This window comes from Martes martes, assembly GCF_963455335.1.
Source record: "Martes martes genome assembly, chromosome: 9".
Taxonomy (NCBI): Eukaryota; Metazoa; Chordata; class Mammalia; order Carnivora; family Mustelidae; genus Martes; species Martes martes.
This window is the reverse complement of record NC_137896.1, coordinates 10365847-10380460: the sequence shown is the minus strand read 5'-3', so window position 1 is coordinate 10380460 and position 14614 is coordinate 10365847. Positions and strand designations below refer to the sequence as shown.

Genomic DNA, 14614 nt, shown 5'->3' with positions numbered 1-14614 from the left:
CGGTAGGCAAAGGACAGAAGAGTTCACTGTGTGTACATTGTCCAGCCGACACTGAACACCAAGTTGGGCCAAGTTGGTTAGGCTTTCTTACAAAAGCTGCATTTCCTATGGACACGAACGGCTGTTGGGATAGACCTGTGACATTGTCTTCTCTATGTTCTCTTCCAACATTCTGAGACATAATGAAGATATAAATTAAAATGTGTGGGAAACATTTTTCTTCTTTAATTGAAGAATGTAGGAGAACGTGTTTATGAACTTGAGATGGACAAATATATTTTTTAAAGATTTTATTTATTTGTTTGACAGAGAGACAGCAAGAGACGGAAAGCAAGCAGGGGGAGTGGGAGAGGGAGGAGCAGGCCTCCCACTGAGCAGGGAGCTGGAGGCAGGGCTGGATCCCAGAACCCTGGAATTACGACCTGAGCAGAAGGCAGGCGCATAATGACTGAGCCACCCAGGCACCCCTGGGCAAATATTTCTTAAGATAGCCCCAGAAAGCAAACCATAAAAAAGAAAAGATTGATAAATTGAATTACACTGACATTAAGAACTTGTGTTCATCAAAAGATGTCATTGGGTTGTTTGCAGCAATAGCCCCAAATTCCTCCCACCCCTGTCTGCTTGCCCGTCTGAGTGTGAGTCCCATAAAGAGGTAAAGAACCAGTTTTGAACTTGTGTTTGGCCTTGTGACTTGCTTCGGTCAGTGCAGTATTGGTGATCATAGCACAAGCAGAAGCCTGAAAAAGTACTTGCATGTTGAGCCTTGCCCTCTCTTGCTGCTTTTGAGAATTCTACTATCATTACCCTGTTAACTAGCCCAGGCTAGCCTGTTGGTTGATGAAGGACATGTGGCTGAATGACTGCCATCCCCCTTGTCAGCAGCCAGCCAAGCGTCGGGTATGTGTGTGACTGAGGCCTTTGGGCCACCAGCTGACCATAAGTGCAAATTCAAGCCCAGTGAACAACACATGGAACAGAGACAAGCCATCTTGCTCCTCTAGAATCATGAGCAAACAAGCAGTTATTGTAAGCCCTATGTTTTGGGGTGTTTTTTTGCCCAGCAAAAACCATCTGGTGGTATTGCAGTATATATGACCACCAAGGGCCATTGTGCCCGGAGTACATAAGGAGCACTGCACATTAAGAAAAAGACAGCCTAATAGAAAAAAATGGACAGAGGCTGCATATGATATCGTTCCAACTATATGACTTTTCTGGAAAAGGCAGAACTATGGAGACAGCAACAAGATCGGTGGTTGCCAAGGATTTGTGGGGAGAGGAGGAGGGATGAATAGGTAGATTTTAGGGCAGTGAAAATATTTGATACTGTAATGGTGGATACTTGTCACTATACATTTGTCAAAACAAAGAATTTACAAAACAAAGAGTGAACCTTTCTCCAAAAACATTTCAAGGGCCCCTGTGGCCCGTAGCAGTGGTATCTTGTGCTGGTGCGGCTCCTTGTCCAGACGTCTTATGAGTGAGCGTGCCACCGGTTAACGAGCTTTTAATGCTTATGCTATGAATAAGTTACTTTAAAATAACTAAATTCGAGTGGCTGTAAAGTCATTCCCATGATGTTACTTTCACTTGCTGCATTCAGATATACTTTCTCGAGGAGGGATTTCAGGTCACCCTGAACATTGCGTGACTTCTTAATGGAGAAATGAAACCACAGGCTATGGGATCACAAGAGTTTTGTCTCTTGTAATCTCATGATAAGACTAGCTTGTCTTGGCATGGTAAATAGCAAGCGTACAATAAACCGATGATTTTAGGTTTGTCTGAAAGCCCTCTCACCAGGTTGGCCTGAGGAGATTTTCTTCTGAAGCCCTGAAGTTTTTGCGACCTTTGCTGTTGGTGTGGCAACATCCTCGACTAGCTTCATGTCTGCCGAGTCCATCTTGCTTGTGGATTAGGCTCTAAAAAAAAGACGAGAAATCTGTGTGTAGACCAGGTTATCCTTAAATCCTTAAATTGCCCATTAAGTCTGATGTGTGTGGTTTTATGCGTGCAGCCTGATAGCGTTGTTCTTAGGTACATTTCAGTGCTGAGACCCTCAATTTAATCCAGAGGAAGAAGCCAAAAGAAAGTTGCAAGTGCCCATAGAAGTTGGGACTTTTGAACCGCTCACTCTGCCTTTCTGGAGAGTAAGCACACCCTGATGGTGGGGTGCGGGCGTAGGTAGAATGTCCGCTTGCTTGCGGGCCTCAGTCTGTTTGTTTTCTTGTTAATACTCTAACCTGGATGAGTGGTTGTGGGTGTGTTTGTGGGAGTTCCACGTGACAGCACCTAGCTCGGAAGGTAGCGTTGATCTGGCTGTCCTCCGCAGTGGAACACGAGGTCCTTCAGCCTCATATCCTAGTGCCTGCTACATGGTCAGTGTTCAGCAGATACTTAGATGAGTTGAAGGGACTCATACACTGAATGTAAGCCTTGCTTCCTTAATCACTATGGAGAGTTCTTTGGAAAGCTGTATTGAAAAGTTGGTCACCAGCTTCCTCTCTTCCCCAGATTATCACTTGATTTTTGTGGCCTCACTGAAGAACTTACCGCTTCATAATGCTTTGGGGCATTGGAAATGTCTCCCTTCTTCACCCTGATCCCCTAAGTGGTGTATAGAAAAGCATATTACATCTAGAAGGTATTCAGAAAATGTATTCGTTCGATGATAATAAATGCAAAAAAAAGCCTTGGTGAAGGCCCCAGAATCTTGAACTGTTCTCTCAGTATTTAAGAAATTCTTAACCAAAGCTCCTTTCATTTGGACATTGTGTCTTCTTCCGTTCACCCTCCTGAACTACCCACAGAAGTACCATATCCATTTTATAAGCATGACTCTCAGTTACTTCAGAGGGAACATCGTGTGGGTTCCTGAGGTCCCTCCCTGTGACCGCTGAGCTTAGGGGAATTAACTGTGGAAGGAGGAAGCTGGTGGTTGGCAGTCTGGTTCCCTGTAAAGGAAGGTTTATGCCTTCCACGCTCATGTCTGCCGGCTGCTTGTGTCCTTAGTCAGCTGTACCTCTGTCCTCCAGCCAAGTGCCAGCACCCCAGGGCCTGAAGTACTTAAACTGCCCTTATGGAAAGCAGAAGGTAAACAAAACAGAAGCGAAAGCAGAGTGCGTTTTTGAGACTGTTCTCTTACAGGAATGGCTTTGTGGTTCTCAGCATTTAAAAAGATACTGGTTCCAGTGTGCTTTATTGACATCAATTACTGTAAGTCTGATTCATTTTCTGCCTATTGATTTCTGCCCAAGGTGAAAGTCATGACATTTAACAGAAAACATAAGTGATTTTTTAGAAAAAAATATGCACTAAGGATTGTAAAAATAAGGTTTAGAATCAGTGACACTTGAAAAAGCAGTTTTCATACTTCTTTGTTAATTGTTCTACTTCATGTACAAATAACTTATGGTTATAGTGACTTACTGTAATGAACTCAGAATGCTGTTTCCAAATTAATTTTATCTGTCTCAAAGTTTTTCGGTAGTAGAAGACCATATTGATACGCTTTCACCAATCACAAAGTTTTTTTAAAGGTCAAATCCTCCATTTCTAAATGAGTCCTATTGTTGCAGCTGGAACATAATTTTCAGTTCTGAAACTGCATAAGATCTTAGGGAATCAAAAATAGCTATTGGGGCGCCTGGGTGGCTCAGTGGGTTAAAGCCTCTGCCTTTGGCTCAGGTCATGGTCTCAGGGTCCCGGGATCGAGCCCCGCATCGGGCTCTCTGCTTGGCGGGGAGCCAGCTTCCTCCCTCTCTCTCTGCCTACTTGTGATCTCTGTCTGTCAAATAAATAAATAAATAATCTTAAAAAAAATAGCTATTAACTACAAATATATAAAGTAGCTTTGTTCTTGTAAATGATTTAGGATCATCATCAATGACAGTGGTCCCTTAATGTATTTTTAAGAGTTTTTTACTTTAGGGGTGCCTGGGTGGCTCAGTGGGTTAAAGCCTCTGCCTTCGGCTCAGGTCATGATCCCAGGGTCCTGGGATCGAGCCCGGCATCGGGCTCTCTGCTCAGCGGGGAGTCTGCTTCCCCCTCTCTCTCTGCCTGCCTCTCTGCCTACTTGTGATCTCTGTCTGTTAAATAAGTAAATAAAGTCTTTTAAAAAAAAAAAAGTTCTTTAAATGTCTGTAGAGCCACAGAGTTGTTAAAATTGAGTGATAATGTTAAAGCTCTGTTAAGCTTCCAAAAGGTATTACAGCTTGTTTTGAAGATTTTTATCCTTAATATTTTGCAGCTTAACCCTTACCCTGATGTGTCTGGGTACTGACTATTGTTTGGGTGTGTGTTGTGGCCTCTCTTCTGTGTCATGTTTCTCGTGCTCTGTTCCTCCCTCCTAGCTTTCAGTTTACTCCTCCTTTGACGGTGTTCAATCTGGCGTTTATCCTCTCTGTTGAGGTTTTGTGTCTTATTTTTGTTTTCAAATTTCCTTTCCTGGATTTCTCATTTGTTCTTTCCTATCTACTCATTCGGGTTTCATTTCTCCCTGTTTTTATCCGTAACATCTTTTTTTGAAAAGGTTTCCTTCGTTTATCCCCGATCTTGAATATATTTCTCTTAAAAGTGCCTGACAGGGTGTGTAACACATTTCACATGGGATGGATTTATTTCTAGCTGATTTGTGATCTTTTTCAGAACTAGTCATCTGCTGTGTTTTGGGTACTGTGTTTACAGGCCATTTTGAGTGGGAGGGCTTTTGTTTCCTTTGCCTTCACTCTCATTCTGGTTTTGAGCCTAGCTATGCTTTGTGCTTTTCTCTACGTTTAATGGACCATTGTTCGGTGTTCCCAGCGGAGGGCGTGCATCAGAGCGTGGAATCGGCTCCGCCATCTCCACCAGATGTTCCCCTTGCCAACTTCGTGAAAGGCATTCCATACCCCCCATCCTGCCTGCCCTCACTGGCGAGGGATATGTAAAGCAATTTGATGATGCTTTTTTTTCCATGTCGTTTCCCACATGGACGTACTTGTTCTGTTAGTGATTTGTGACTCGCTTATCTTGACCTCACTGGGGGCCCGTGTACAAGAGGACTCGGCGCTTTCTCAGGCTCCGGCAGGGAACGTGATTGTATGTTCTGCGGTCTTTTAAATGCCGACCAGTTTTTCCCTCCTTTCCATGTCTCTGCTTCAGCCCCCACAGAAGAGTCTTAGGTGCTTGGTTTACTTTTCAGCATCTTTTTTTTTTTAAATTTTATACACAGTCATTTCAAAACTTAAACCAAAACCAGCTTGGTGTTGGTTAGCTAAATTTTAAGCCCTTTGTTTATTATCTCAGCATTGTAGTGTATCTTAAAATTTAACAACATTGAGTATATGATTGCTTGCATGTCGATTATATGAAGGTATGAGTATAATAAAAATATTTTTCTCAGATTTTTATAGTAAATGATATCGTTCCATTAATTTCCATATATAAAGGACATGGTATTGCTTTTAGCTTGGAAGGCATTTAACCTCTGACTTGGATAATTTTTATATTTTTTAGAGTGTATACAGAAATACTGTACTTTGTTATACAGCAACTTAATGTTCACCTTTATAATGAAATTTACAAGTAACAAAATTTGGTACACATTACTTTGGAGATTTGGTTTTTAAAATTTTAGGCTAGCGCCCTCCCCCCGCTTCTATATATATCTCCCTGTTCAGCTGGCAACTGCTGTGAGAGTTCCAGGAAACGAACACCCCTGTATGCTCGCTTACTGCATTTTAAATTACTGCCTTTACTGTACTTCAGCACTTCCCCTCAATCGAGCTTGCTGTGTCCATTTCTGAGAGCCAGGACCTCCATAAAGTACTAGGTTATAGCTTGAACAATCAAATTAGGCCACCATTCTTAAAATGGGGGCCGGGGGAGTGTAGATGTTGAAGGTGTGATGGGACTTTGTAGTTCATCTTGGTCCTGGTGAATGCAGAATACCACTGGAGTTTTTCTTCCTTTAGAGTTGTAGAACAACAGATCACTGTCAGAACCGTTAAAATATAATCCTTTCTGCTTTGAATCCACATCTTAGTAGCTATTTTGGTACTATCTTGTTATGATACTCTGTCCCAATTGCAAAGTAGAATAATAATGATATTATTATTCCAATTACTTCCATTCTGTAACAGGTAATTGAGAAAATAGGATCAGATCAGACATTTGCTTAAACATACTCCCTCCCTTTCAGGAGCTTTTCTGTCCCATGAAATGAAGCATTTGGTATAGAGGTAAAGAACTCTGAGTTTGGGGACTCTTTGGGACCATTCGTTAATTTGTCAACAGAATTTGGTTGTGTTCTCCCCTGGGCCTGGGCCTGTGCTGGGAGGGATGGAGGGGCGAGGACCCAGGCGCTTCCGTCAGACTTGCAGTTGCCGAGGGGCGCCTACATGCTAGCTACCTCGTCAGGTGTGGAACAACTTAAAAGTGACTAATGCATTTTACCACGGAGCCAGTAAGGGACATTGACCTCATTGTGGGACTGAAGAGAAAAGGGTGTTAAAACCAAAACTGCTCTGCTTAACTTAACGATGTGCTTACTATAAACATGAAAATATTTCTGCAAGGCTAGACTGGCTTTTAACGCCTGTGCGGATTAAAAAGAAAAAAAATTGTAATCTCAAATAAAAAATTGTCAGCTTTTCACCCAAGTTTTACTTTGCCTCCTTGGATTTGGGAGGTGTTTGAATAATGGATAATGAGCTTTCCTGAATGTAAATTCACCCCAAGCCCTAATTCATTCTGTTAGCAGAGCTTTCTAAGTATGTTAGCCCTTCGTATTCACTGGGACATTATCTGTTACCTCCTTCAATGAATGGGGCAGGATAGGGGCGCCTGGGTGGCTCAGTCAGTTAGGCATCCAACTCTTAATTCCTTCTGGGGTCAAGGTCTCAGGGTCCTGAGATGAAGCTGCACATCAAGCCCAGGGTCAGGTTGAGCCCACTTGAGGGGGAAAGGGGCACCCAGTGGGGGGTCTGCTCTCCCTTTCCCTCTGCCCCTCTCCCATCTCAAGAGTGCATACTCCCTTGCTCGCTCTCGTTCTTTCTCAAATAAATGAAATCTTTTATTTTTTCATTTATTTTTTAAAAAATATTTCATTTATTTATTTGACACGGAGAGAGAGAGACAGAGACGGAGAGAGAGAACACAAGCAGGGGGTGTGGAGAGGGGGAAGCAGACTCCCTACTGAGCAGGGAACCTGATGCAGGGCTCAGTCCCAGTACCCTGGGATCATGACCTGATCCGAAGGCATACGCTTAACAACAGAATCACCCAGGTGCCCCTGAAATCTTTAAAAAAAAAAAAAAAAAGAAAGAAAGAAATAGGTGGATAGGAATCAAGAGCCAGTTTTAGAAGTTATTGCTCACCTGGTGATGGGTATTAAGGAAGGCACGTATTGCATGGAGCACTGGGTGTGGTGCATAAAAAATGAATCTTGGAACACTGAAAAAATTAAATTAAAAAAAAGAAATTATTTAGGTAACGTTAAAGTCCTATTCACTTCCTTGCCTCTTTTTAAATTTCCAGTTCATATGTTTTGTTTATAACTTATCAGACATTTGTAACACTGCTTTCTAACCCAGTTAAGAACTTCATTTTCTCTCATGACAGTAGTTCACTACAGAGATGATTCGGATCATGAGGGTGCCCAGTGCCCGTATAAAATGATACAGTGTAATTTCAATCATTTGCCTATAAGTTTGAGCCAAACTTGAGCCCCCATTCAGGAGCACATTATCACATGAGCTCCAGGAAAGCATGAATCTTGGATATCTAGTCCACATGCTATTTTATTCTGTCACATTTCTGAAATCTAGAAGAATACAAAGTAGGCCCTCGAAAAGCCAGTCAAGAACTGGCTAAGAGAAGGAGGCGCTAAATAGAGAATTTATTTGTTACACGTTGGTATATTTCATTTCTTACTAGTATAATTTCTCACTTAATGTGATCCTCTCCCTGAAATGCTAAGAGATACACTTTGGTCTGGACATGTTGTTTCTCATAAAGGGATGCTTCTGGGACCCCTGTTTCATGGCAAGTTCATTATTTCCTTTTTGTCTTGGCTCCCAGTTGATGCTGCATTCATCCTCTTATCCTCAGCTTTAAGACCTTTTATTTTATTATTTATTTCATTTCCTCTGAGTGGAAATTCTGCACACTTGTTGGATTTTTTAATCTTGATCAGCATGATAAATGATCTGGGGATATTTTATGCTGGTGATGGAAATCTCCTTAAACTTGTTCATTAGTCAGTAATCTGCTTTTTCTGCAGCTCTTGGAAAGTTACCTTACCTTTCATAAAGTCTCACAATGTAGAAATCTTGTTTTGCTATAATTCTGTGAAGGAGTTTGGTCTAGTCCATTTTACTTCCAAACTACTGTTACTAGTTACCTTTAACTGTAAAGGTACTTCATCACTGCTCAAGTTCAAGACTGTAATCCTGGCATTTTATTTGACTAAATGAAATAAAAATACTTGTATTCAGAACATGTATGTATTTCCCATATGCCACTGTAATGTAGAGAAACACTTAAATGGGTGTATTTTATTATTTGTAGGTTCAAGTTAGTTAGGAAAGCTTATTGCATCTAAGATCAGTGCATTTTAGTCTGTGAGTTTACCTTAATTTTAAAACCAGTTTTTTTTTTAATTTTTTTTAAGATTTTATTTATTTATTTGACAGACGGAGATCACAAGTAGGCAGGGAGGCAGGCAGAGAGAGAGAGAGGAGGAAGCAGGCTCCTCGCTGAGCAGAGAGCCCGATGTGGGGCTCGATCCCAGGACCCTGGGATCATGACCTGAGCCGAAGCCAGAGGCTTTAACCCACTGAGCCACCCAGGTGCCCCGTAAAATCAGTTTTTAACAAGTATTGTGTGAGTACCTCTTATTTTCTCAAGATCTTTACTAAGTGACATCTCCAAATTTTACTTTCTTACTTTCTTTCCCTTTCTCTCGTTTTTGGGGGGATGGTGGCAAACACGATAAAAAAGTATGTATTAATATAATCCTTTAGCTGAATAAAATCAGTTGCCCACAGTTACGGATACTTTGGCCCTTATTTCCACAGAGCGAATATTTGTTGGTTCGGTGGTTTAACCATCTCAGTGATTTCTTCCGTCTCTTTAGTTGCACCAGCTGGACTGACCAGATCGTTTCACCTCCCAAGGCAGAATTCCTCCTTGTTGCTAAGTGCTTCCAGTCAAACAGAAAAACATACTTAAGACTTAGATTTTTATTCCTTCAAGTGATTTTTCTCTGTTGTATAGCATTTCCCTGAAAGCTTGATCTCATCCTCAGATGACACGATGAGTGTGTTATGCTGGATTATTTTGCTTGTCTCAGGTAAGTTTATCACCTATAAAGGTGCTGCTAAATTACTAGCTCATCTCTAGTTTGAGTCAGAAAGCCCTCCCTGCCATTTTGCAGTTTCTTAAGTAAGTAGACTAGCAGAATGTGGCTTTTTTTTTTTTTTTTTTAATTCCCGTCAAATCTGCCAGTGGCTTGAGAAGTGAAAGAGGGCCATGATCGGTTGGTTATGCGGGTCGGTCCTGTGCGGTCCACACCTCGGCCCACTGCGGTGGCGTCTCTGCTCACAGACATTTTCAGTTCTTTGAGCTGCTGATTCTCGCTTGTATAGATCTCCATATCTCTAAGGAGAATGTTTTTCTTCTTATTGGTTTAGACCTTCACGCAGGTGGAAGATTTCATTTTCTTGAACAGCCAGCCTTGTTGCTTTTCCTCCCCTTTGCTTCCCCTTGCCTGTTCTCCCAGTCCGTTACACCTTTTCGTTAAAACAATATCCGTCATTGATATTGTTTGCCTCTGCACATAGTCACAGATGGTGTTGTACCGCAGTTTCCTTTTTAAAGTTTTCCCATAGTTAATAATTGCCTTGTATACTTTCATCTGCAAAGGGTTCTTTCTGCCTGTTGCTAATTCTTCCCGGACCTCTTAGAGCCTCTCGGGCAGTTTTCCACGAGGTCAGTCATCACTGGCCAGGAGGGTTACGGGGCACCCTGCCTGTGCAATCTCGCCTTCCCAGTGGCCATGGGAAGAAAGGTAGAAAGAAGCAGACGAGGGGCATAGGAGTTTATTTGGCCCAGTGTGTTCAAAATGTTATTTCAACAAATACTACTGAAAATATGAGATATTTTGCTTTCCTTTTTTAGTACTGTCATCACAATCTGATGCGCATTTGCACACTTAACACAGCACCTCTTCTCCAATTGGCCACCTCTCGTGTGCTCTCAGTAGCCACATATGGGTAGTGGCCGCAGTATTAAAGCAATTTCAGGCGATTTCTTTCCAGGTTTTGTTTTAGAGGCATCTGTACTAGAGACCTCCTTTCTTCTTGTGTCTGGATTGCTTGGTCTGGAGGCATGACAGACATAGCTATCTTCCTGAAACCTCTTCTTTTTTCCTTGATTGGATTCCCTGTTTCTTGGATTTCAGGTTTTCTCCTGATTTCCCTCTGGTGGTTTCCTTCAGTCACAGTGGGTGATGGTGGACAAACGCAGGTCACACATCGATCTCTTGTAGTCGTACTGCTCCAGTCTGGCCCCCTTGCTCCTAGGTCCAGTAGGGAGCACCTCCCTCCACAGTTCAGTGGATGTTTCCTTTGCCTTTGCTCTTGTGTCAGATTTTTTTTTTAACCTTACTGTATCTTACATTTTTCTCTTTCTTGGTTTCTTTCTTTCCTCATGGGGGAGATATGCTCGGTGTCTTGCTGAAGCTGCAAGCATGGGTGTGGTCCAGTGTTGGAGGCTTTGCCGCTCTGCAGGGTTAATCTAGTTAATTTATTGCCCCGGCTGGCTGGGTGATAATTGGGTTGGGTATAGAATTCTAGGCTAGAGATCCTTTTGTTTCAGGTTCTAAAAGCATTGCTCCATTGCTCTCTTTCAATATTCTCGCAAAGTCTGAAGCCATTCTGATGACCTTATCCTTTGAAAGTGAACTATTTTTTCTTTCGAGGAACTTATAGAATATTTTCTTTTCTTTATTAAGATTTATTTGTTTTAGGGAGAGAGAGTGCATGTGCACTTGTGGGGAGGGGCAGAGAGAGAGAGAGAAAATCTCCAGCAGACTCCCCGCTGAGCACAGAGTCCAACACAGGGCTTGATCCCACGACCCTGAGCTCATGACCCGCGTTGAAACCAAGAGTACGTGCTCAACTGACTGAGCCACCCAGGTGTCCCCAGAAATTTTCTTTGAAGGATTCTGGAATCACATATTAATGTGCCTTAGTGTAGGTCTTTTTTTTTTTCATTATGGTGAGCATTTGATGGGTCTGGAAGATTTCCTTGAACTATTTTTTTTTTTTAATGTTTTCTTTCCTTGTTTTTTGTTTTGCCGAATTTTCTATTGTGGGTTTTGGGGGATGGGGGTGCTTTACTTTCTGGGAGGATTTCTTCTACCTTTACCTAACATTTTGTTCTGAATTCATAGATACAATATCTATTCTTATCTCACTGAGTATATCAATAATACATTTTTTAAAGCTTTCTTTTCTCTGTAGTTTATGTCTTCCAAGGGGCTTTTTTCCCGTTTCATTTTTCTTATAAATCTCTTTTATATTCGAGGCATTCTTCTCACATCTTGGGATCAGTGGTTGTCTGTGTGTGATGAAGAATTGGGGCTCACAAGGCAGATTGAGAGCCCCCGAGAAGGTGGAAGGGGCCCATCGGCCCTAATCTGGCTGTGAGTCCTCTAGCTAGGCTATTGGTTGTGTGCCCTGGTGATAGTATCTTCTGGTCTTCCCTCTTGTCTGCTTGGATCCCATACAAAGCGCTCTGATTTATATTCTCCTGAAAATGATTCTCTGGAGTTCTGTGGCAGGGGGGGTGGGGGGGGGGGTGGGCAGGCACGCAGCAGCACGGAAGGGGAGCAGTGGGGAGATCCGCTGCTTCTCAGTCAGCTCCAACCTGGTCCCCTGCGGTGAACCCCACCCCTCCATCCAGAAGCAGCATTTCTGGAGCCTCTGCAGGATTCTGTGGTGGAAATGGGCTGGTGCTCTGCTTTCCCCACTGCTGGCTTGTAATTGAGCTTTCTCAGACCAGCCAACTACTAATAAGGTTTCTAGCTTCCAAAATTCTGTCACTATCTTCTCCTGTTCTGCCCTCTCCTGTGAGTTTGCCTTTTTTTTTTTTTAATTGCAGTAAAATATACATAGCAAAATTTACCACTGTAACTGTTTTTAGGTGTATACCTTAGTGGCAGTAAGTACATTCTCATTGTCATGTGGGTTTCTTTTAATAAGAACAAAATACAAATTGAAAAGATTTTTAAATGGAATTATAGTGGTGTTTGAGAAGAGCGAAATTAGATGCCTGTAATCAGTCTAGCAGGAGGCATGATTTGGGTCTTCTGTTAACCCAGGCACTCCTCTTTCGGACAGTTTGCTGTAATGGGGTTTGTCTGCCATCTCCTCAGAAAGCAGTTGGACGGTTGTTGGCATAAAAGTGCATTTTATTTGCCCTCAATCACTGTAGCTTTATACAGGGCTACAGATGGCACTGCCAGGCATGACGTTCAAGGCTTTCCAAGATCTAGCCTGCCCACCTGTGTGCTCCAGCTGCCTGTCATTGCTCCCGTGAGCCCACTCTGTCCCTTGCAGAAGATACCACCTCCCCCATCCCCCTCCGTCTCCCTGCCCTCTTCCACATTTTTGCAGCTCCCAGCCCCACGCCTTCTTCCCACGGCAGGCATGTGGTTGTTCCTCTTCTGTTTTCTCTTCCTGACCTTGTACATGGCTCTGAATTATCACCTTGCATTTCCCACACTGCCTAGTTCTCTTTGATGTGCGTTTCTGTCCCGGGTCCCCTCAGTGCCTGGCACGAGGCCCACGCTTGGTTAAATGTCTGCATGGATTCCTGATGCCAGAGATTTCAAAAGAGAACTCTTTATCCTTTTTTTTTTTCTTTTGTAGGATATCCGACACGAGGCCAGTGACTTCCCATGTAGAGTGGCCAAGCTTCCTAAGAACAAAAACCGAAACAGGTACAGAGATGTCAGTCCCTGTAAGTATTCACATCGCCATTGCCAGTCTCCCCGCTTCTACTGGGTGCGCGTGCGGCGGCGTCTCCTCAGCACAGGGCCTCTCCGGCAGGACCCCTCCGGGAGGACCCCTCCGGCAGGACCCCTGAGCCCCGGGCTGTGGTCGTAATGCCATAGAAGTACAGCTTTATGACATGCTGGTTTCCTGTAATCAAAGCATCAGAGGCATAGAGTAATGGTTTGTTCGTTTCTTCCACGATTGTAGAAGGAATAAGGTTTCAGTTTCTGGAAAATTCAGCTAAGTTCAAAGCACTTTTTTTAGCTTTGACTATTTTTATGATGAATCATTTTCCTCCCAGCTGAAGCAGAGTATAGTAGGCATAATATAACCTTTTCTGGATGACTCAGCAACAGTATTATTAGACCCTGAGCAGCGTCTTGAGCTGAGCCTGTGCCCCACACAGCCACTGAAGAATGGGAGTGGCGTTTGCCCCCCACTAAAGACAGCTCTGTTCTTTGAGTCCCACCCCACCCACCCTACCCCCCACCGCCATCATCATTCTTCCAGCTCTTCCTTGCCATTATCTCCCAGCATGCCTGCTGGCCTCTGACAGCCTCCTCTGCCTTCTGAGTATTTGGCTCTGAATCTGCTGATATTTCAAAAGTCAAGAACTAAAGGTTTTAGAATTTGTGTAAAGCAAGAAACACTGGAGCCGAGTAAAGGGCGTGAACTTCGCCACCTCCTCTAGGCCTTAGAAACCTTCTGACTCCCCTCCAGGGATTTTAGAACCTGTCCATCAGAGATGGTTGTAGCTGCCAGTGTCTCCCGTGGCAGTCCCTTCTATCTGCCAGCGACACAGAAGACGCATTCTTCCCTCGCCCAGGCGCTTCCCCCACGCCCGCTAGGTCACACAACTCCCATGGGCGCTGGTGTCTGGCGCTCTCCATGGGAGGGTCAGCAGTGCCTCCTGCCCTGAGCTGTGCAGCACCTGGTTCCTGGGAGGGGCACACAGTGGACCCAGGTTGGTCCTGGGCAGTGTGCCTCTGCGTGCTGCCGCGGTTCCCCACCTGGCGGTGTCTCAGCCTGCCGCTTCCAGCTGTGTGGCTTCGGGCAGCTGGGTCTGTTCTCTGATCTCCAGTAAAGCAGGAACCATGCAGATGTCAGGATGGCGTGAAGACGAAATAAAATAACACAAACCACTTAGCCCAGCGCCTGGCTCATAAACGTTCTCTTTGGTTGAGACGGTTGTTAACTGAAGGCGCACGCCAGGCACATCTGAAGTCTAGTGCTTGTGCTCAAGTGCCATGTGATTGTGCCCCGACACCCGACACTCTTGATTCAGCACATCTAGGCTGTGGCACCTAGCATGTTTTATTTAAAAAAAAAAAAAAAAAAAAAAACCTCTCTTCGGGTGATTCTGTTGTAAAGCCCTCGCCAGCGGCTCTGATTATTCTCTGTAGAGAATAATCACTGTTGGCATCTTTCATGCAGATCCAAGAGACCCCCCCCTTGCCGTCCTTGCTCTACACGAGGCAGTAATGTCCTCTTAATATTTCTTTTCTACATTTTTCATTAGCGCTCGTCTAAATGGTTTTATGAGCCAGTTTTACAGATACAGAGGGGGA

At 43.6% G+C, this 14614-nt stretch overlaps 1 protein-coding gene across 2 annotated transcripts in view; it reads left to right on the top strand.

Annotated features, from left to right (window-relative positions):
• PTPN1 (protein tyrosine phosphatase non-receptor type 1) overlaps positions 1-14614 on the top strand; it is a 67261-nt gene that overhangs the window by 31210 nt on the left and 21437 nt on the right. Inside the window, exon 2 of one of the 2 annotated variants that reach the window (XM_080814750.1) lies at positions 12921-13011. In XM_080814750.1, the coding sequence (XP_080670876.1) occupies positions 12921-13011 (91 nt within the window). The remainder of the gene's footprint in view (positions 1-12920; positions 13012-14614) is intronic. The other variant, XM_080814751.1, reaches the window with a different exon arrangement.